At 36.5% G+C, this 22,832-nt stretch overlaps 2 protein-coding genes across 2 annotated transcripts in view; both read right to left on the bottom strand.

Annotated features, from left to right (window-relative positions):
• The window catches only part of LOC129749260 (myosin-IIIb-like), a 332,299-nt gene that overhangs the window by 210,826 nt on the left and 98,641 nt on the right, over window positions 1–22,832 (bottom strand). The gene's annotated exons all lie outside the window — the stretch shown is intronic.
• LOC129742994 (uncharacterized) lies at window positions 754–6,027 on the bottom strand. Its single transcript, XM_055734937.1, has 3 exons — window positions 1,996–6,027; window positions 1,755–1,930; window positions 754–1,528 (listed from the first exon to the last, which is right to left on the bottom strand). The coding sequence occupies exons 1-3, from the start codon at window positions 6,025–6,027 to the stop codon at window positions 754–756; spliced, it is 4,983 nt and encodes a 1,660-aa protein (XP_055590912.1).

Below are 22,832 nucleotides of genomic sequence, written 5' to 3'. Positions count from 1 at the left end.
CAAACAATCCATCAGAAGTGAACCAAAAAAATTCTCCATTCCATGGGAATGTTTATCATACCCGATCAACCCTTTGATAATATCATATCAAGATTATAACTCAATCAGTTAGGATATTGGTCAATGAGAGCTTCAAAGTTCCAATAACAGCTTTCGAAGCAGGCAAATTGAGCCAGATCAAATAACTGTTTGTATCAAATGAAATATAGAGTAACGGACTTATTTTGGACCGGGTACATATTTTGGAACACCTTCCAGCTTTTTTCTAATATTTCCCTCTGTAGGATCAGGCTCGTTGTTTCGGAATTCAAATTTTTAAAATACTTGAACGGGTTAATTTCCGGCAGCAACCGATAATATATTCACTTCGTAAAACTTTCAGTTACAAATTTCGTAGACAAAGTTGGCGAAATAATGACTGGCTTTATTGGCGGTTTAAGAACAAGTAGTTTAATTCCAATGCCTTATCCTAGCTTCAAACCTACAGAGGCTAAACTGACAGCCTTTCCTTCTCGCTACTCTAAATACTCTCTCTCTCATTGCTAGAGAGGTAATAGAAAAGTTGAGTTATGCGAAGCTATAAATACACACTTCGTTGAAAATATTCATTGCCGCCACCTGAAATTGTGAGATTTCACTACAACTAAATTTAGCTAAACATGTATCTCTGACAAACCATAACAATCTAAACATAAACAAACAAATAGTGTGCGGAAATTCTCCTACCAGCTATCTTAATTGAATCGAATTTTTCTAAATTTCCGAACTAAATCTTTCTGGTTGCATCTCACTTTCGTAGGGCAGCATGCATATTTTAGTGATTGCTCGTTCCGTGATTCCTTTGCTCGTTCGCAGTTGTACGACTCTTGGTAAGCCGTCTTTCCCAGGAATGGTTTTGATGATACGTCCCAAGGGCCACTTAACGGGTGCCACGAAGTCGTCGACAATAACAACCATACGCCCAACTTGGAATTCGGTGTTTGGTACGGTGCGGCGGCTTTCTTTCTGTAGTTCCTGTAGGTATTCACGCTTCCATTGATGCCAAAACTGCTGAACGTACTCCTGCAATCGATGGTAATGATCCAGCTTGTTGGCAGGGATATGTGTGACATCAGGATCCGGGAGAGATGACATTGACATCCCAATAAGAAAATGCCCAGGTGTAAGAATTGCCAGATCATCAGGACTTTCCGTCATCGGTGTAAGCGGGCGAGAATTCATGCAGGCCTCAATCTGCGCCAAAACCGTAGCCATATCCTCGAAACTTAACGATGAGCTGCCGAGCTGTTTAAATAAATGCTTTTTCGCCACCTTGACTGCCGCCTCCCAAAGGCCGCCGAAATGAGGAGAACGGGGAGGAATCATGCGCCACTGGATGCCAAGGGTCGTGCAACTGTTAGAAATATGTTCAATGCTCTCCTTTTTCGTCAGCATTTCGAACAGTTCTCGAAGATCATTTCTAGCGCCTTGGAAATTTTTACCTTGATCGGAATAAATTTGCGTGGGAGAGCCACGCCTCGCAATAAATCTGCGAAGTGCATTAAGAAAAGCGTTTGTAGAGAGATCAGCTACAAGTTCTATATGCACGGCTTTTGTCGCGAAACAAACAAAAACGCTGATGTAAGCCTTAGGAGCTGCTGCTTTTCTATGAGGGGGTTTTAAGTAAACCGGGCCAGCATAATCAACGCCAGTAAAGGTGAACGGTCTACTAGCTGTGATTCTTTCGATGGGAAGTTGACCAGTTTTTTGTTTACCCGGGACTGGTGCAGCACGTCTGCAGCGAAAGCAGTTCCATACTATTCCTCGAATCAATCTGCGTCCGTCGATTGGCCAATACTCGTCTCTCATCGCTGCCAGACTCACACGGCCGCCACCGTGGAACAATTTTAAATGAAAGTACCGTGCAACTAACCGTGTGTATGGATGGGAACTGGGGAGTAGGATGGGGTGTTTGATATGGAAAGGCTGCTGTGAATGTCTCATCCTACCTCCTACCCTTATAATACCTTCAGAATCGAGGAACGGGCTAAGAAGACGCAAGGGGGACTGCTTCGATACGGGGTTTCCCTTTCTCAGTTCTCTCAATTCTGCTTTCAGTCTATCCTCTTGAGCCAATCGAGCTAAACATTTTCGAGCTCGGACTATTTCGATAATGGTGAGAGCATTAATATTTCTGTTTACCCTTGCAGATTTATCTTGGGACTTCTTTTTTCGACACGCTTCAGCAAACCGCAAACAGTAAGCCACCACACGTGACAGACGCAAGTAGGAACCTTGATCGTGAAAAAATGGATTCACTGCCGATGTTGTTTGGACGGCCGCCACCGTTTTACGCCGCTCAGGAATAAGATCATCTTGATCAGGCCTGTTAGACGAAGGCCATTCGCATTCTGGAGACTTTAACCAATTCGGGCCATAACGCCATAAATCGCTTATCAAAAACTCTTCAACGGACGTCCCTCTCGAAACTAAGTCAGCAGGATTTTGACTACCACATACGTGGTTCCATATGGCTCCATTGCTAAGATCTTGTATTTCTGCTACTCGGTTCGCAACGAAGGTTTGCCATGTTCCTGGGGTGGATCGCAACCAAGCAAGTGTAACCGTTGAATCAGACCAAAAGAAGGATGATGAAACCGATAACTTCATGGCATTGTTGATTTTTCTGTGTAGGCGTGCTCCAACTAATGCTGCGCTAAGCTCTAATCGTGGTATCGACATCCTTTTTAATGGGGTCACTCGAGATTTTGATGCAATCAAACAAACTTTAATGCGACCAGTGGGATCGATGGATCGAGCATAGGTGCACGCACCATACGCTAGCTCGGATGCGTCGGAAAACGTGTGTAGTTGGATAAAAGCTTGCGGTAGAAAAACGTAGCGATCGACCTTGAAGTTGAAGATTTTTGGTAACTCTGCACAATAATGGTCCCATTTTGTTCGGATCTTATCAGGCACCTGATCGTCCCATCCACAAGGCTCCTGCCACAATTCCTGCAGCATCATCTTTGCGCGAATTACAACTGGACCAGTTAGCCCAAGGGGGTCAAAATGCTTCGATATCGCCGACAGTATGGACCGTTTTGTTGGTGATCCTGTTGTTATTGCCAATGTACAATCAAAACGTAGTTGATCTGATCCGGGCTCCCAACCGATGCCCAGTGTTTTGACTGCTTCTTCGGGGTCAAAGTGCAATGTCGATTTAGTTCCGATACGCTCTTCCTCCAATCCCTCAAGAACCTTAAGATTATTGGAAGTATATTTCCGCAACTGAAACCCGCCCTTGGCCATCAAGTTGTCTAGCTGGCATCTGGTTTCGATGGCATCTTCCAAAGTTTGCGCTCCCCCTATATAATCATCCATATAGAAGTCATTTTTCAATGCCGTACTACCAAGAGGATAATTTTCACCTTCATCTAAAGCCAGTTGGTGAAGCGTTCTGGTGGCTAGAAAGGATGATGGGGTGAGTCCGTAGGTCACGGTTTGTAGCTCATACGTCGATATAGGTTCCTCGGGATGAAAGCGCCAATAAATCCGTTGTAAGGCGGTGTCTTTAGGGTGGACGAGTATTTGTCTGTACATTTTAGCAATATCGCCCACAAGCGCAATCGGATACTTTCTGAATCTGAGAACCAAGGACAAAAGCTCTTCTTGAATGGTAGGGCCTATTGTTAACGCATCATTTAAGGAGTTTCCCGTTGAAGTTTTAGCTGATCCATCAAAAACCACTCGAATTTTTGTGGTAGTGCTGGATTCTTTAAAAACAGGGTGGTGTGGTAAGTAGCAGACTTGTTCTGGCTCATTTTCGGACGGCGATACTAGTCTCATATGTCCCAAACTCAAATATTCCGATAGAAACTCATGGTATTGTAGCTTTAAACTTGAATTAACGGCAAATCTTTTCTCAAGTAATTGAAAACGACGGAGAGCGATGTGCTTCGAGTCACCGAGAACTTGGTCGAAATTTTCATTGCGGGGAAGACGTACAATATATCTGCCTTCAGAATTCCTGGACACATTTGATGCATAATGAGCTTCACATTTCCTTTCCTTAGGGGAATATTCTGGCCGTTCGATAACTTCTTCAACCTTCCAGAATTTTTCAAGCGCTTCAAGCAACGAATCGGATACAGCAACATGACAAGTCGTAGTTTGATTGACCAATTGAGACTGATGACGGCCACTAACGATCCAGCCAAATAGACTATTTATAAGAGTAGGGTGTCCTTCTGTTTGTATTTTGTTTCCGGGGTTGACTATGGTGAAAAAGTGTTCGGCCCCTAGCAAAATATCAATGGGACCAGTTTTGTTGAATTCCGGGTCGGCCATATTCAGATTATTGGGTAACTTCCAATTGAGGGTGGAAAAGCTGGTGCTGGGCAAATCAATGGTTATCCGGGGCATAACTAAGAAGTTGGCTTTCAGTTCATATCTGCTAGTACGTGATCGAATAGTTGTTTTCACTGAATGTCGCACATTTGACGTCGATTCACCGATACCATACATTGGAATACTGACGTTTTCTCTTTTCAAGCGTAGTAGTTGAGATAATCTTTCGCTTATTATGTTGGATTGGGAGCCGCTATCGAGCATCGCTCGAGCCGGGTGTGCCTTTCCATTGGAATCGAGGATCAATAGACTAATCGTTGAAAGCAGTACATTGGAGTTGCAGACTGGGGCGGAGTTGCTAATTTGAACAGCGGAGTTGGTGGTTTGAACCGCGGAATTGGTCGAAGTAGTTTCAGGGTCGGTGATAATAACGTCTTCACTTTCAAATGGAACGGGATGCATTACGGTTGGATTTGCTGTTTGTGGCGTGTTGGTAAACAAGGCGGAATGGATCATACTGTGATGACGTTTCTGACACAAACGACAAGAGAACTTTGATCGGCAATTTCTGGCGAGGTGACCATGACGAAAGCAATTTTGACACAGGTGATGAAGGTTGATGACAGTTAAGCGTTCGTGGGCATTCATGTTGTTGAATCGTGGGCAGTGGGTCAGCAGGTGTTGTTCATTACATGCATAGCAATGATAAGTAGGGATTTCAGCAGCAGCGTGATTCGATGTTCGAGCGAATGTTGAATTTCTAGAAGCATGTTGGATGTTGGAAGATTGATAAACAGAATTGTGGTTGACTGACATTGATTCGAGGACTCTTATACGACGGTGTAAGAAATCTATTAGGCAGGAATAATCCGGGTTTTCGACGGTGCTTGCGAAATCTTCCCAAGCCTTTAGGGTGCAGTCATCAAGACGTAAACATAAAAGGTGCTCGAGAATGGTGCTCCATGAATCGGTGGGTTCTCCCAGTTGTCGCAAAACCTTGATATGACGTTCAAACTCATCGACTACGCCGTGTAAGGCGGCAGCAGTTTCCTTTTTCATACGAGGACATTCGAGTAAAGATTGCAGATGACGTTTTTTAAGCAAATAATCGTTGGCGTATCGTGATTTCAAAGTCTCCCAAGCGGTAGAGTAGTTGATAGAGCTAATGGCAATGGATTCTATTAACTGAGCGGCCTCGCCTTTTACTGCAGCACGAAGATAATGAAACTTTTGGATAGGAGGCACCTCAGCGTTAGAATGTATGAGCGCATCAAAAGTGTCATGAAAAGTAAGCCATTGGTTGTAGTCCCCGTCGAATTCAGGTAGGGTTATAGTGGGAAGCTTTAGTCCAGAAAGCCCAATTGTGGCAGCATTAGGGATTGCGTGCGAAAAGGTAGGAGGAGGAGATGATAGTTTGGAGGATAGACTAGCCTTTATTTTAAAGTACTGGTTTTCAGAGGAAGCACGGATTTGCAGGTTATTTTCCATACCTTCAGTTGTATCTTCGATGTCCGTTAGATGCCTTTGTACTTCACCCAGTTCCCTCCACATGGCATCCAGGGCATCCAGGCGAATTTGAACTTCAGCTGCATCTCTAGCAGCCTCATAGTTGTTGACGAAATGTTCAGCCCTCTCGAAGGAAGATAGCAAAGCAGTCCTTTGATTAACCAAAGCTTGCTTCCGGCGTGTATCTGGCATTTTCTCAACCTGAATATTGAGGGAGAACGAAAAACAAAGGTAGAGCCGTTCGAAAACGGTGTATGCTTTGGAGCGGTACTCACCTGCTCAAAGCAAATTAATGCCTTGAGAATTTATAATTCACTCCAACTGTGCAACAAAGTTGCAGTTTCCTGGCTATGGTTCTGGCAACGTGTCGTGAACGATGGTACAAACAGATGAGAGGTGGTTTCCGTGATCTTGGATACCGAACCGTCTAGGACTCTCCGATGGACCCGTGATATGAAATAAGGTATAAAAAATCTCAAAGCACCCGTTAAATACCCTGCACACTTTGGAATTTTACGTACCGTGTGCCTGTACGTTACAGGCCTTGTATTTATAAAAAACAGGAGCTTATATTTCGGGGTGGCGCCAAAATCTCCGAAATGGCGTGTATCCTTTGTAGTCGATATTCACGATGGCGCTTTATCAATTGTTTGACTGGCGGGAATTCCTCGAAACAAAAGGATCCTGGTCACGGCACCAAAATGTAGGATCAGGCTCGTTGTTTCGGAATTCAAATTTTTAAAATACTTGAACGGGTTAATTTCCGGCAGCAACCGATAGTATATTCACTTCGTAAAACTTTCAGTTACAAATTTCGTAGACAAAGTTGGCGAAATAATGACTGGCTTTATTGGCGGTTTAAGAACAAGTAGTTTAATTCCAATGCCTTATCCTAGCTTCAAACCTACAGAGGCTAAACTGACAGCCTTTCCTTCTCGCTACTCTAAATACTCTCTCTCTCATTGCTAGAGAGGTAATAGAAAAGTTGAGTTATGCGAAGCTATAAATACACACTTCGTTGAAAATATTCACCCTCATAAATGATTATAATCATGAAAATTTTGAACAAATTTGGTTGAAGCTACTGCTTATGATTCTTATCCTATCTAACATTCTTTTAAAAAAAGATGATAGAGGAGAGAAAATTGAAATAAAGTTTTGAATTTTCATAGTTGGACGAAATCGAGCCCATTTCAGGAGGACTTGCCATTATTGGAGTCTACTTTCAAGAAGTTTTCTGCATAACTGTGAAGAATTCAAATACAAACATGTTCGCAGCTATGAAAAACATTTGAAAATTCGTTTGCAAGCTCAAAGATCCTAAAAAAAACTTGTTTTGATAGCAATTTGAGCACCGAGTTCGGTAATTTTTCTACCGAAATCCTAACATGTGTAAATCGTTAAACTGTTTGGTAATTTTTTCGGTAAAAAATAAACGAACATCGGTAAATGAAGAATCGATTTACCGATGTTCGTTTATTTTTTACCGGAAAAATTACCGAACAGTTTAACGATTTACACATGTTAGGATTTCGTTAAAAAAATTACCGAACTCGGTAATTTTCGTTTACTGTGTATATCAAAGAAATGCGAATAAAAACAACTTATTCAATTGCGGATAACTCATCACAATCAATTCGTATAGCGTCACAATCTTGAACAAACTTGTTTGTCATTGTTTGATGTACAATTCCTGAAATTCTGTGCTTTCAAGCATACTGGAAACATATCCAAGTATCATTTAAAGTTTTATAGCAGGCTTCTAGATAAAGTTTTCGTTTTATAAGGGGCTTGAGGCACAGTCATTTTTTCACCTAAAGGCACCAATCTACGGGGTGCCGCGATAGAATATAATATCTTTGCTTGTACTTTAAACTTTCATCATGAAATAATTGTTAATTTAATTGTTTGTGTGCTATGGTTGGAGAAGGAAAAATTGACTGCTACGATTTTTTTGCCTTCGATTGCAATCAAGTATGGCTCAGTGAAAATGAGTGATTTTTGGACGGAACATTGCTTTCATGCATCATTTCTTGAAAAGTTTTGGGAATCAGCCAGGAGATTCGAACCTCTACCTTCAGGTTGTGAGACGCGCGCGTTACCACTGAACTATGCCTGGTGCATTGGAATGAGACCTTCAAACTTCAAATAATAGTTTTCGAAGCAGGTTAGTTAAAGCAGAAAAAACAACAGATTGTATCAAAATTATAGCATAGCATAGCATTGGGTGAATACACACATCTTGAATTGGCTGATACAAAACAACCGATAGTATCAAAAAAGGTATTATCATTTATTTTTCGAAACGACCAAAACGAAGATTTTGATATCAAACCTTTATCTGAATAAGTTAATAATATCTAGTTGAAATGGGTTTGTGCAACAACTTTGATATGCTCTCCTAATCGGGCTTCTACTGGCAGTTTTACTTTCTATTCCTTCTTTTAACCATGTAATATTTTCTTAATATTATTCCTTTAAACCTCATATTTTTTCGCTGACAAGTTCACGGAAATTTATTTTTATGACCATATACCACTTAAGTTTCATGAATAACTTAATCGTTCAAGAACCATTTTTCACATTATTTTAAAAATTGTATAATCTGATGTCGTGTTTTGAAACCCCGCTTTAAAACAAGGTTAAAATTTAATTTCTATACCTTACATAAGATCTTTTTTTTAAAGGAGAATCACTTCAGAATGATTGTTAGCTTTAAACCTTTTTTTGTTCCGTTAATAGTCGTTTACAATCTTTATGTCATTCGCTACTTATATCAACGAGTTGGTACACTGTCCCTGAAAAACTTATTCGATACAACTGTGATCTTGGGCTTTTTTCAATAAATTCACCGTGAACGTATGTCCTGTTAAGCTTTTCAAGCATGATTAAAAAAACAAAAAAGAAAATTTTGAAAAGAACTGATTTTTTTTCGTAAATTCTGAATTAATTGATACACTTTTAATTGCTAGTCCCGTTTTTGACAAAAACCATCTGAAAACCAAATTCTATTTCTTAATACTACAACAGTAACTTATTAAAAAAAAAAGATGCATTAAATGAAACAATCATAGAAGTAGTAGAAATGTCCAAAACAAAAAAAGCCCATCCTCACATTTTTCACCAACTATTCGATTAATCAATATTAGCACAGATCGAACGAGTATGGTTTCAAAAACTGGTAAAAGATAATTCGAGGAACATACAAATACGGAAATCAGCGTAAACAAGGCCAGTTTCCTACCGCACACAAAAAAAAACAACTTTCCATGTGAAGAGGTTTATTTTGGAACATATTTAAATGGAGAAAAAGATCTGTGTTTGCTCTTGCCATCAATTTCTCTGGAGTACCTCACGTAGATTTTGAGCCAATCAAAACAATTAACACGAAAAAATATCATACCTGCCGATTTTTTATTAAAGTGACTTATTGCGTTATTTTTGTAGTTTAACAAATGTTCAAAATCGAAGGAAAATGATGAAGTCAATATTAGTCGCAGCGCACTAGATTGGACTGCGCACTCATGACTGCGACATTTGTGTGACCTGTCAAATTAGTGTAAAACAAGTCGGAGTTCTACACGCTAATCGCATTTTAGTCAACCTTTGTACGGATTACTGCGACTGCAAAACATTGCACGAAATCCAATTGTCAGTAATTGATCTTTAATTTAATGATTTTCACACTAATTTGAAAAATAGATATTTAAGAGTTCTAAGAGCAAGTTCACTGGTGTGGAAAAAAGTGGTAGAAATTCTGACATTTTGAAAATTTTACCATGCAAAAATGATTTCAAGATCTTTGGGCGATGTATTTTTTTACAACACTATTTCTATTTCAGACGTATGTTATAGAAATATTGCTATTTTTGCACCACAGCATGCAAAAAGTCACAAAATTTCTACCACTTTTTCCCAACACCAGTGAACTTGCTCTAAAATAAGTATTAAATTTTTTGCTATTATTATCAATAGTTTCTAAATGAGAATCATTCAAATTTCATTGTGCTAACCTTGCGCTGATATAAAGAAGCTCAGAAAAAACAGATAATTGAAAAGTTTCCTCAAATGTTCTTCTATTCAACAACAAGTGTATTGTTTTCATTAAAAAAAATGATCAAAAGTCTCTTCTATGTAGCAAAAATATGTAAAACAAAAACACACTTTTCAAGTTTAGTTCGTATTTAATATGTGTAGGTCCCACATAATCTATTTTTTTCGGTGAATGATTTAAAAAAAATGAGTTTATTTGGGCCCAACAATTTAAAGCTGGAGATAAAATCAATTCATTTTTTTGTAAATGTTGAACGTTTGCCTTTGCTCTAGTGTACCCCAGCAAACATGAAATTGTATCAGAAATGATAACTTAACCCGAGCAGACTTTGATGCCTAAATCGATAGCAAACCAAAAGCAAATTGAGGTGTCAACAGCAAAGTGACAGCATTTTTTGATATTGAATTTCTTGTGATAGCAAAATAGGGCATCATGCAGGTTTCAAATTTTTTCAATTGATAGCAGACTGAAACCAAAATGAGGTTGTAACAGCAAGCTGTTAGCATAATTTGATGTAGGATTCAACAGGATAGCAAAACTAGGCATCACTTTGGTTTAACGATTTTGTTTTTAAACGCAATCTGAATCCAAATAAAGATACCAATAGCAAAATGATTTTTTATCTTAAGTTCTCTATGACAGCAAAACTAGGTGTAATTAGGGTATCATTCATTCAAAATAAACAACATAAACAAAATGCTAAAATAACCTCGTTCCAAGGTTTTGTGCTGACAGCAAAACTACACACAAAATTTCTCGGGCTCAACTAAGCGAAAATACTTGGTTACTTTCCCTTGGCAATTTTTTTTTTTACTATTGAGTTAGCACATTTCTATCTAAGGCTATGATCATTTAGTATCCGGGCAGTTACAAACGTGTGTATTTTAAAAACTATTCATTTGATCGAAAAACTTTCTATGGAGGAAATGAAGGTGTTAATATGACATTTAAATTAAAAATATAAAAAAAAAATATTTATCAATGATTTCAAGAAATACTCTAACTCTTTCATAAAATCTCTTTTTTATCTTTGCACACTTTTTTCAGTCATGTATTGATTTATTTTTTTTACCACAGAATCAAAACCTTTGCAAAATCATGATATTTTACACAAACTCACCTGGAAAAAGCAATTGGAATCTGGTTGGAACCTTTTCATGAGTTGGTATCTCGAAGAAATTGATCTCTTAAATCCGGTTTTAACATAATTTTTTTTGTCCATCAGACACATCTGTCATATTGCGTAAAAACCGGATGCACAGATTGCGATCTTTGGATCTGATCATTATTAATTATTAACTTGGTGTCTACTAGTCAGGCAAAACTTTTTGCCTCTGCCAGACATGTATTTTTTGCATTATGTAGGGAGTCTTCATTCAGTTATCCCAAATAACCATAAATATGGTGAAATATTTAAGATCAAGAGTTGCAATCCGATAGTTGATTTGAACTTCGTGTGGATCCTAGAGTGGCTCCTTATACTTAATAACCATTTGGTACGACAAAAAATCTGAAAAAATCAACAGTTCATGAGCTTTCGAGTCAACAATGAAGAATTTTCGAGGCACAAAATGCGCAAAAGGAGCAAATTTGTGCAAAATTATTTTTATCATGTCTTTTTGCATAGTAAATATCTCATACACACGTAAACTTAAAAATCTATCAAAAATAGGCAAGATAGTCCTTTTCATAACCAACACAACGCTACTAAATTTTTGCATATCCGAGCTCTATTAACGCAGCTATCACCAAAATAAAGTGCCCGGATACTAAATGATCATAGCCTTATTCCAACATTTAGCTCAATTTGAGTAACAAATACCCCCTTGCTACAAATTTTAGCATTTCCAGTAGCATGGACTCAAACTATTACCACTATAGGTCGATTCACGCACTGCCTGGCCTCACTGGTTTTGACATTTCGCGATTCCTGTTTTGATTCCTTATTTTAAATTAAAAAGAAAATTAGATGTTTTCGGTATCAAATAATTAAAAATCAATCATTTTGTTTGTTAATCCAGCTGAAATCCAGCTGGAATAGATGAACTTAACTTCAAAATTAAACTACTGACCACTGACTGGACACTCGATTTTGGTTTTTGGTGCTGCTCGAAAATAAACGAAAATGTCGATACCAGTAAAATTTTCATGCTCGAATTGCTGCCGCGCAATGTCGGCGATAAGAGGCTTCTAGCCAAAAACTGAGAGGAATTTTGTTCTATAAGTCTCGTGTCAGTGTGATTGGTTAGTGTGGTTAAACTGACGTTATTTTTATTCCTCGAAAATATCATATCGTAAAAATTTATAATAGTTAAGCCTTTTCTTTCGGAATGTTTTCCGGAGAATTTTCCTTTATTGGATTCTTCTGTCCCTGAATAGTGTTGTCGTATCAGTATGTGCATTTGTTTTACAGCTTCCGGTCAAAATAACACAAGAAATTTCCGGACAATCGATTCGGCACATTCGAATTCTTTAAGTTTCCACATTTGGACATTTGATGGAATTTTTATTTCAAGTAGACGCGCTTTCCCAGAATATTCAATGCAAAGTGGGTTGGTCCAGAACAAATTTGTTGAAGAAGCGATTTGAAAACATGTTGAAACATTTTAATAAACAAACCTCCTTTTCGATTTTTTTTTAAAGAATTTTCAACTTTCTGTTCTTTTCCAAAGAGATAAACATGAGAAACTAAAAAAATGCGCTAAATTTAATTCACAAAATGGAACTTGGTTTTTTGCTTTCCTTAAACTGAGTTTTGAGTTAAATTTCTTGACCGTGCAGCTACACGAAAAATTTCGCCGCACCCCATTTCTCGTTCGTTAAATTTTGTAAACAGGACGTGCGAACTGTCACCACAAAAGGGAGAATACGTAATCGTGAATCGACCCATATTAGTCTGTGCTCAAACCACTTCTGTTTTGTCCGTTTTTTCTGATGTAATTCGTTTGGTCGGTCGCAATTTTCGAACGCGGAAAAAGGTAAATACCGTAAATACCATCCACCGACTAGGTCGAGGACTCACCTGTCTACAAGGACAGCTGATCTGTGTTCCGGTACGGTAATCCTGTTGAATATTCCCGGGGCGTCCATCCCAGAGCAGATTTTAATCTTCCGGCGTGGATACAGTTGTGTTCCGGTTAACAATCTACTTGATCGCTTAAGACATAGTGCAAAATAAATTGATCGCATCCAGTAGGAAGAGCCGGAATCCGGATCGAAATAATTTTTCGAGAACAGGTAGAGGACGTTGAATGTACGGAAGCTCCTCCCGATGCTCTCGGTATTAACTCCCCTGGCAGCCTCGCCGTCGTTGAGAGAATATTTTTCTCAGGTAGGTATATTTTGAAACATGTTGAAAAATTGAATAATTTTCAACACCACTCCTTTTCAGCAAAGGAAGAAAAAAGTATTCCCTACAGGCGAAAGGGAAATCTGGCTTCGCACAACAGTTTTTGACATTTAGGTGATTGTTGCTCTAGTTCTATGGACATGATGCTTCAGGTGGGCTACATGATCCCTCCGTCCGAAAGATCGGTTTTTTTTCGCCAAAATACCGGCTCCGATGGAAACAGTGCATCAACCTCAACCACGTTACGAATAGGCAAGCTGCTGGTAAAAAAACTATTCATTCGACCTGCAGTGAAATCGCTGGTCCAGTAATCACGCACTGTTGAGGCCAAAGTTTCTGAAGCAAGTGCCACCAAATATTGGGTAAGTCAAACAGACGTCAATCTTGCATTGTCGTTCGATTAAAATTCATTCTTTTTCACAAATTGAACTGATTTGAAAGAAAAGATTTCAATACAATCTTTTATATGTAACTTAAAGGCCATCGTAATGAATAAATTAAATTAAAAAAAATGTTTTTTTTTCAGACTTTTTGATTATATTTGGTAAACTTCATTCCTGCGGAAAATGCCAGCATTGACACCGAAATCGTTGGCTATCAGCGGAAACAAGCATTACTTCGAAATGGCAAATCATCTCGTCGATGGCCTTATGTTTTTTTGGCTTCACGACGCAATATGGAGTGCAAAAGCAAATGCAATACGGTATGTACTTTTTAAATCTTTTGTTTTGGTTCTAGTTGTTTTTCATTGGAGGATTTAAATCATTAAATAAACATTCTGTTTAAACCCCTTGGCAAAATTGCCCAGTATTAGTTTCCGATATTTTTCAGTTTAAATATCTTGAAATTCATTTTGTTAGTTCAAAGATTTACTGCATATTTTTCCATATTAAATGTTATCATGATGTAATTTCGGCATTCATTAGTTAAACATTCATTAAAAAACAGAGACATTAAATGTGGAATTTAATACATTAAAGTTAAAAAGTAAATTTTACACTTTATAAAATTTATCCAACTATACAAAACGAATTTGGCTCTTTAAAGGCTATAAGCCGTTTCAAATAAAGTATTAACAGAAAAATCCAATCATTAATATATACTGGAACGAGTAACGGATTTAATCTGAAGTTCTAGTCCATGGTATATTTTTTTATTCGCTTTATTTGAGGGGAATTAAATATTAAGTTTTCAACCTTACTGCAACTCTATAATGCTGTGCTTTAAATTCTTGCATTTCCTAAATGCCTGATTTTCGAGATTAAATCTAATTTTAATTTTATACTACAATTTTATAATAATATTTTAATAAAATTCAATCATTTAAATATTATTTTACACTTTTATAGATCAGCAATAAAATTAAAAAAAACCATGAGATTTATCTGGAATTTTCAAAATATGTTTAAATTACAATGCTGTTGCTTCTCAAGAACAAAATTTGCAAATTCACTTGCAAATTTAAAATCGCCTTCAGATAGGCAACAAATAATCTGAGATTTTTTTTTTCTTTTGTTGGTTGGATACCTGTGAAGATTTATTTAGGCTTCAAATCTAGGTTACTGAAGTTCGTTCGTTCTAGGTTACTGAAGTTCGTTGCTGATCGCCCAAATTGGAGTGTTTATATAAAGCTGAATATCGTGGTGTTTACACAGTATGGTAACGGACTTATTTTGGACCAGAGGACCTATTTTGGACCACCTTGTCTAGCTCTCTTATAAAGCAACTAATCCTGACATTTCTTAACAAATATGGTCCGGGCACTTAATGTAATGCACTATTTTTTCATTATTAGTTGCATTATAAGAGAGCTAGACAAGGTGATCAAAAATAAGTCCTCTGATCCAAAATAAGTCCGTTACCCTATCAATTATGGAATAAAATTTTTCAGAGATAATAAGTAATTGAATGGAGTTGTCCAAAATATATTTCTATTTCTAAAACTCAAAAATTAAACAGCTTTTTTATGATTGCAATTGAATGTGAGTTTTTAATCAAATAAATAATAGTAATTTATTGTTAATTTTTTTAGGATGCTTTTGTCGACCAACACCAAATGCGATTGAGATGACTCATTTAACACCGATTTCAGTTAAATGCGTCGATGACCTGGGTCGCATCTTAAAATGAGCTAGTTTCAACTGTTCAATGTTTTGAGGAGTTACTTCTGGTCATGAAGCATTTTCGGGCGATTTTACCCGACGATTCCTGTGCATTTATGAGCATATTTACTCGTTGCATAACTAATAGCAACACTGGTTTTGATACCAAACTTTTACCACAAAATGACATCATTTTTTTGCAATCATCATGAAATTTAAATTTGTTAGCTTTTTTCTTGCCAAAAAGGTGGCACAAAAAAATAAATTCATATAAAAAATCAAATGCTGAATTCCCAGAATAAGTGCTCAACTAGGGATGAATAAACCTCAACTCGTTGCATAAGGAAATACGATTTTTCGAGACAACCACCTTATTCGGCTCTCTTTTGAAACAACTAATCATTAAAATTTTCAACAAATATAGTTGAAGCCCGGGCACTAAAATATATTGCATTGAATTTTTTCATGATTCGTTATAACAGCGCTAGACAGGGTGGTCCAAAATAAATCCCCTGGTCTAAAATAAGTGTTACCCAACTAGATTGATTATACAGTTCATATCTCGAAAAATCGCCTTTCCTTATGCAACGGGTTGGGGACTTATTCTGGGAATTTAGCATCGGTTTTTATAATGTACTAGGGAGAAGCTCATTTATGTTTATTTAACGAATAAACTTGGCACATTTGGTTATTTTGGACGCCTCATGTTCGTTCCTCAGTTTTCTTCAAAGCAACTCTTTAAAGTTGTGTTTCTTTATTCGATGTTTCTGCATATGTATTTTGATCAAATTTTTTTGGGAGTTGAGGTCACCGTTCATCTCCCCTAAATCCTACCAAATCCAAATTATAGTTTAAATAGGAGATGCAGATTCTGATTTCACACACTCATATTAAATTCTGATTTTTATATCATTTTTGGATTTCAGTTTTTATTAGGAATTGATTTTCCGGTAATATAGTCCAAATTCAACATCCATATTCGTTCATGACTCAACATTCCTCCTTCATATCAGCGTTAAAGTATTCTGAAAACTTTTATTCGAGTGTCTAATAAATCACTTCTCGTCACGTCCATAGATTCTAAGAATAAGCTCTTCTGATTAAACTCACATGCACATTTTAAACGTGGACTATACTCAGATATTTAAAATTACCAATGGTTTTTTCTTCTTTTTTTTATTAGCAGATTCGTCCTAGTAAAAAAATTTGTTCTATGATTGTACAATTTTGTTTTCTAGTATAACTTCAGGCGTTTAATCTAAGGAAAGGAAATTTTTGTTTCGAAATATTGCATTCCTCCTCTAATCAACGCATTCTCTAAACGTATTTCATTATAGATACATTGAAAAATTTAACTAAATTTTGCTATCACGCTTTGAAATCCAAATTTGCTTTCATTTAGGTTGATTTAAAGTAGTACACAGCGCAAAAATGAAATCAAAATTTTCAAACGCGGACAGCAAAGTAATGTCATATTTTGCTTTCAATGAAACCTTAACTATACCTTGTTATTCTGCAGTTTTCATAAAAATTTTGAAAGCATAATGATGCCAAATCTTGCTTTTATTGAAAAATATGTGATGCTTAATATTGACATCATTATGCTCTCCAAGCTCTCGGAAAACGAGGTGTAGTTTGGGTCTCAGTTTTAGCAAAATTTGGTATCACTTTGCTAACCAAGTATGAAAATTTGTGCTCTCATTTTTGCTGTGTACCACCTTATGTCAAGCAAAATGATAGCAAATTAAACTCTCAGGGCGTGATAGCAAAATTTGCCATAATTTTGCCATAAAAGTCTGCTCGGGAAGTCGTTAACAATTGTGTTGCGAATCGGAATTCAAATTGCATAGTGAAAAGATTGTAGAAAATGTCGTCTGAAGTCTGTATAAATCGTATATGATAGAATGTTCGCCATGTTTGCAAATTTTGAAATGGTTTTGCTCCCGCGCGGGCTTCAAGTGAGAAAATCATCGTCCTGTTCTTTCTGTAACCAGCAGTGCATTCAGATGGCTTAAAATCAGAAAGGAATTGAGTAATTTGGCCAATAAGAGAACTGGAGAATATTGTCGCTGGCAACCCGAGCAGACTTTTATGGCAAAATTATAGCAAATTTTGCTATCACGCCCTGAGGGCCAAATTTGCTCTCATTTTGCTTGACATAAGGTGGTACACAGCAAAAATGAGAGCACAAATTTTCATACTTGGTTAGCAAAGTGATACCAAATTTTGCTAAAACTGAGACCCTAACTACACCTCGATTTCTGAGAGCTTGGAGAGCACAATGATGCTAATATAAGGCATCACATAATTTACAATGATAGCAAAATTTAGCATCATTAAGCTTTCAAAACGATCTTAAAACGAGGCATCATTTGGATCTGCAAAAAAGCAAAATTCGGCATCGCTTTGTTAGTCACGTAAGAAAATTATTAATTTGACTTTCAAGGCGTGATAGCTAAGTTTACAATAGTTTTACCGTATCCTCGGAGTAGCAACAAACAATACTCATTCACAATACATCCCAAAGAAAAGATACCGTAAACTGGGTAAACTTTGATCACTGGGGTAACTTCGATCAACATACAATTTTCGAAGATTATCGTTGTAAACATAGTCTTAACTTAAAATATCTGAAAACTGTTGTCTACTTTTGAAAGCCTGTAAATTGAGTTTCAAATAGGCAAAATTTGGTTCGTATTTGGAGATTTTTGATGTTACTAAGATTATACTTGAAAATCTTCTAAAATATTCTAAAATGCATGGAGAAAGAGATCAATGTTCCCCCAGTTTATAGTAACTTTTTTCTATCCTGGTGTATGATGAAATTTTTAAAGTGAAAACATTATGGGGGAAATAGATTCAGTTTTGATAATGTTTGTTTCATGTTCAAACATATTCGTCCAATTTTTATGATTTATTTGAATTTTTCAACTAAGATCTTAATTTCCCAATTTTAAACACAGTACTATTCGTAGAAAATCCCAGTACGCTTTTACATGTCAGCTTTTGGTAGATAAGTATGGAAACATGCAGGCGTTTAAAAAGCACTGTGGTGAGCTAAAATTATACATACCTAATATTATCATAGTTGCCTTATTTATGAAACCATCAGGCGTTTATAAAGGAAATCGCCTTCAGTTATGCAACGGTTACAACTCCAACTTACAAAAAAATCAAAGCTCAGTCCACAAATTTGTTGCTTGAATGAGTTTATTTTGATCGGAAGACTATGAGTCCTGTTTGTAAACAACATTGCTGTGACTTGTTGCAGTACTAACAAAATGTACTACTGTTACCCAGTGAGGACTAGTAGTCAACATTAGGCAACTTGATTCGCGATTTTGATTCGTCAGGAGACATGAGGTATGCATCTCATCTGTTTGACCTAGATGTGCAAATAAACACGTTGCAGCAACCAAAATCGCAGTACAAGTTGCCTAATGTTGGCTATTAGTCCTCACTGGGTAACAGTAGTATATTTTTTTTAGTACTGCAAGAAGTCACAGCAATGTTGTTTACAAACAGGTCTCATAGTCTTCCGATTAAAATAAACTCATTCAAGCAACAAAAATAGCTTAACCTTGGAATAGACCTAAAAATAATTATGAACGAGCGAGCCAAATGACTTAGAATTAGAGGAAGCTTATTAAGTTTGTTCCCTTTATCGAACAAAGATATTCAATAAACAGCTTAATTTTAGGGGCATTACATAAGAGGTACGATATTCCCTAGTCGCAAGTTTGTAGCTTATTTGTTCAATTTCGAGGTTGTTTTGCAATGTACTTAGTAGTTCATGGCTGATCCAAAAAGAAAAACTAAATGGGAGAGAACATGAAAGTTATTGCTGGAGTAGTAGTGAATCGAACCTTAAGCGGGCCATAGACTACACAAATGGCCTGTTCAAATTCGATGATTCCACGACGATTGTTTGATCTATGCTCGCCCACACACTATACAAACATTTTTCACGCGAACACAAACGATTGCTGGCGAAAATAGCTACAGCAACAAAAAAAACCATCTCCACCCCGGCTGGGAGGATGGTTTGTACAAAATATTTCGATCCCGACCGATTTTACTCCAACCGTTTGGGCGCTCATTCAAGCAGTGCCATACACTATACAAATCGTGTTTACAGCGACAAAATTTCATCGAATTTCATCGCATTTGTACAAATGTTGTGTAGTCTGTGGCCCGCTTTAGACTTATCAATTAGAGGAATATTGATATGTACGGCGCACTGGATAGGTGGGTTCTTCTTAACATTTTTTTGTTTCTAGAGGTATTGTACGAGATCTTCGGTGCTTTAAAGGTTTATCTGGAGCGAAACATCAAAAATCCACTTGGTAGGAAAATTTTCGACAGAAAATTACGGTAACAATTCGAAAATATTCTATACTTAGGCTATGGGATTGAGACTATCTTAAACACACTTACCTTAGCACTTCAAAAATCATAATCTAATACCGTCATTGTTTATTCCGAGTGGTGCAGAGAAGTTCAATACGGTATAAGTCAATCCCGGATTCTCACCATGGACGCGACGATGGGTGCCTTTTGGTTTGGGTCGCACCTATCGGTGTCTTCAAACAATCCAACCATAGGTCTATGTTGGCTTTAATTCCCGACAGCCCCGTAGAACCTCGAAAATTCTGCACCATTTTACGAGGCAAACACACGATAACTGGATCTGGAAGTTGGGAACGTGGTTGGATTGTGGAACGTACGTGGGTTGTGCGCAGATTTATAGTATCCAATATCATAACCAGGTAAGATGCACTGATTCCTGCAAAGCGTCCTCCATCTGGAATAAAATAATTACATATTTCACTCTTTCATGACCAATACCTGGAATGGAAACTTACCGATTGGCTGACTTTTGGCAACAACAGATTTGTAGCAGGACCATCGTCGATTTACGATGAGACTCCACCAGGGACGGGCACTTTAGTAGCATTTCTCTTAAAAGAACAATTTTTGATGATTTGATTTGTTTTGTTTTGATTCTGCACTACGTTCAATACACTGTGATAAATAACACTGTAAAAACTGTATGAAACAAAATTGAAAATTATTGCACTTACAGCAATGTTTACACAATTATGTGTACAAATTTTACATATTAAATATTTTTAAAAAAACTGTCAAAAAATGTTTATATATTTATGGTGTCGATTATAAGAGCTGAAAATTTACTAATGATTGAAGAATACCGTATGAAATAGTAAACAGTTATAGTATGATAGAAAACAAAATCGAATATTTTGTTCAATGTTGGTTTAGCTGTATCACCAAATAGGAATACAGATTATGTAATTTTGAGTTCAAGGCTTGAATTCTGTGTTAAATCCTTTGAAAAGGGGGGGGGGGAAATAATTCGCTCAACTTTGTTAAAAAAATTAATAAAATTTACTTTTCAAGATAAAATGAGATGTATTCATTGCACTTTTTCAGAATTTTAATAACCTTAAATATTATTAAATACTCAGTATTCTAAAATATTATGAAAAATGGTTTACTTTGTATGGGAAAGGTAGTAACCTTATTTAAATGTAATATTACATTAAGAATAAAAAAAAGGATAAAATCTTCGATCTTTTGTAAATTTTTATGTAATCGAATTGAAATTTCAAAAGTTAAATGTTTTTGGAAGATTTTCTGTTCAAAAGAAACAGGGGAAAATATTCAATGCAAGTAATCGACAAATGCTTGCATCTTATCTGCCCCTAAAACACAAAGCGTTTTCATTACAAAAACCAAACGACACCGAAAATAGTATCCAAAAATTGCTACTTTTCGACACTTTTTTTTGCTAAAAACTGCACAGTCTACGACCTACTTGAACTGAATTTTTGAATCATTGGCATGTTCGTCCACATGTGGATATTTGTTGAGATATGCTTATGTTAATTAATGAATGTTAAGGGAATTTTCCGATACCGCATAGTATTGTGTATGCAACTCGTTGCAAAACACGATTTTATCAGCACTCGATGTAAACTTACGACTACTGCTGAAAACATTCACTTTTTACAATGTGTTACATTAATAACTGTTTTGACTTTGATGAACCAATTCAAACACCGGTAACTCAGATCTTAATTCACAAATTTTGGTAACAACAATTTAAACTCCTGTATAAAAATCATCGTTTTGAAACATTTGAAGCTCAAGATAAAAAAAACCGTATTCGGCTCTTACCAAAATTTGATAATTAGGATCTGAGTTATCGGTGTTTGGATTGATTCATACACATGACAAAAATTGTATTTAAAAAAAACATGGACAGCTCATCGATGCCTACTTTTGCTATCAATTCTTGTTTTTAATCAAGAGTATAATAAGTTTATTAATTAATACACAAGGTTATGATTTATTTTTGATTGCAAATTTTTATTTTGTCAAAATTAGGGATGCTTCAATGATGCTTAACTTTGCAATTGGTTTAGTTTTTCAGCAAATGATACTAGAAATTTGACCTTGGGGTTACATTTTATAAGAAAAAATGGACACCTCCATGATGCCTAGTTTTGCTATCAAGTTAAATTCTATACCAAATTTTGCTTACTATTTGCTGTTGATACCTAAATGTGGTCTTACCTTGCTGTAAAATCAAAATATATGAGACCTCACTAATGCCTAATTTTGCTCTCGTACAAAATTTAATATCAAAATATGCTATCAATTTGCTGTTGACACCTTACAATGCTCTCAATTTGCTATCAATTTGGGCATCAAAGTCTGCTCGGGAACGATTTGAAGGCTATGAGAGCAAAGTCTTGCGCTCTCTGGCATTCTTCCGATAGATACGAATGAGGTTTCGGATAACGCCCAATTGGTGTAGTTTTCATCGCTTGAGAAAGAAATCAAATTTATGTATGTATGTACATATATTGCCTCCACTTTGGTAGGTAAATGCTGTTTTCTCAATATTCATACGATCATTCTATAACGAATATAAAACGTATATCCAAACAGCAAAAGAATATAGCTACAAAAATGTTTGCTGGGACCTGCAAAGCTGAAAATTCAGCCGGAAAATAGATATCTTCACTTTTTGTAATGAGAAACTGGTTTATTTTATTGATAACTTCTCTGCACTCGACATTTAAATACATCAATCCCATATAATCTTTTTAAAGAACTGGCTCCTGTCCAGTTCATGTGTCTGTTCATGTTCATCGGATTTTATTGTTGTTTTAAAAATTTAAAGGCGCTAGATACATCCGCAGTTAAGTACATTTGTATAATTTAAAAAAATGTTTTCGATCTATTTCTGTTGAAAACATCTTATTCTTTATTCTGTTATTGACATGAATCAAAACTATACTTCTAGGCGTATTCGATTATAAAATTATGATATGCAATGGTTACTATCCTCTCGCGACGTGTGCCCCCAACGCCTCGACCATGGAGACAAAAAACAAACCCCCAAAAAGACAGAAAATTAAAAAAAAAAAAAATGGAAGCCAACATTTTTATTTCATTCAAA

Source organism: Uranotaenia lowii, chromosome 2, assembly GCF_029784155.1.
Source record: "Uranotaenia lowii strain MFRU-FL chromosome 2, ASM2978415v1, whole genome shotgun sequence".
Taxonomy (NCBI): Eukaryota; Metazoa; Arthropoda; class Insecta; order Diptera; family Culicidae; genus Uranotaenia; species Uranotaenia lowii.
The sequence above is the reverse complement of the archived record's forward strand: the minus strand, read 5'-3'. Positions and strand labels throughout refer to the sequence as shown.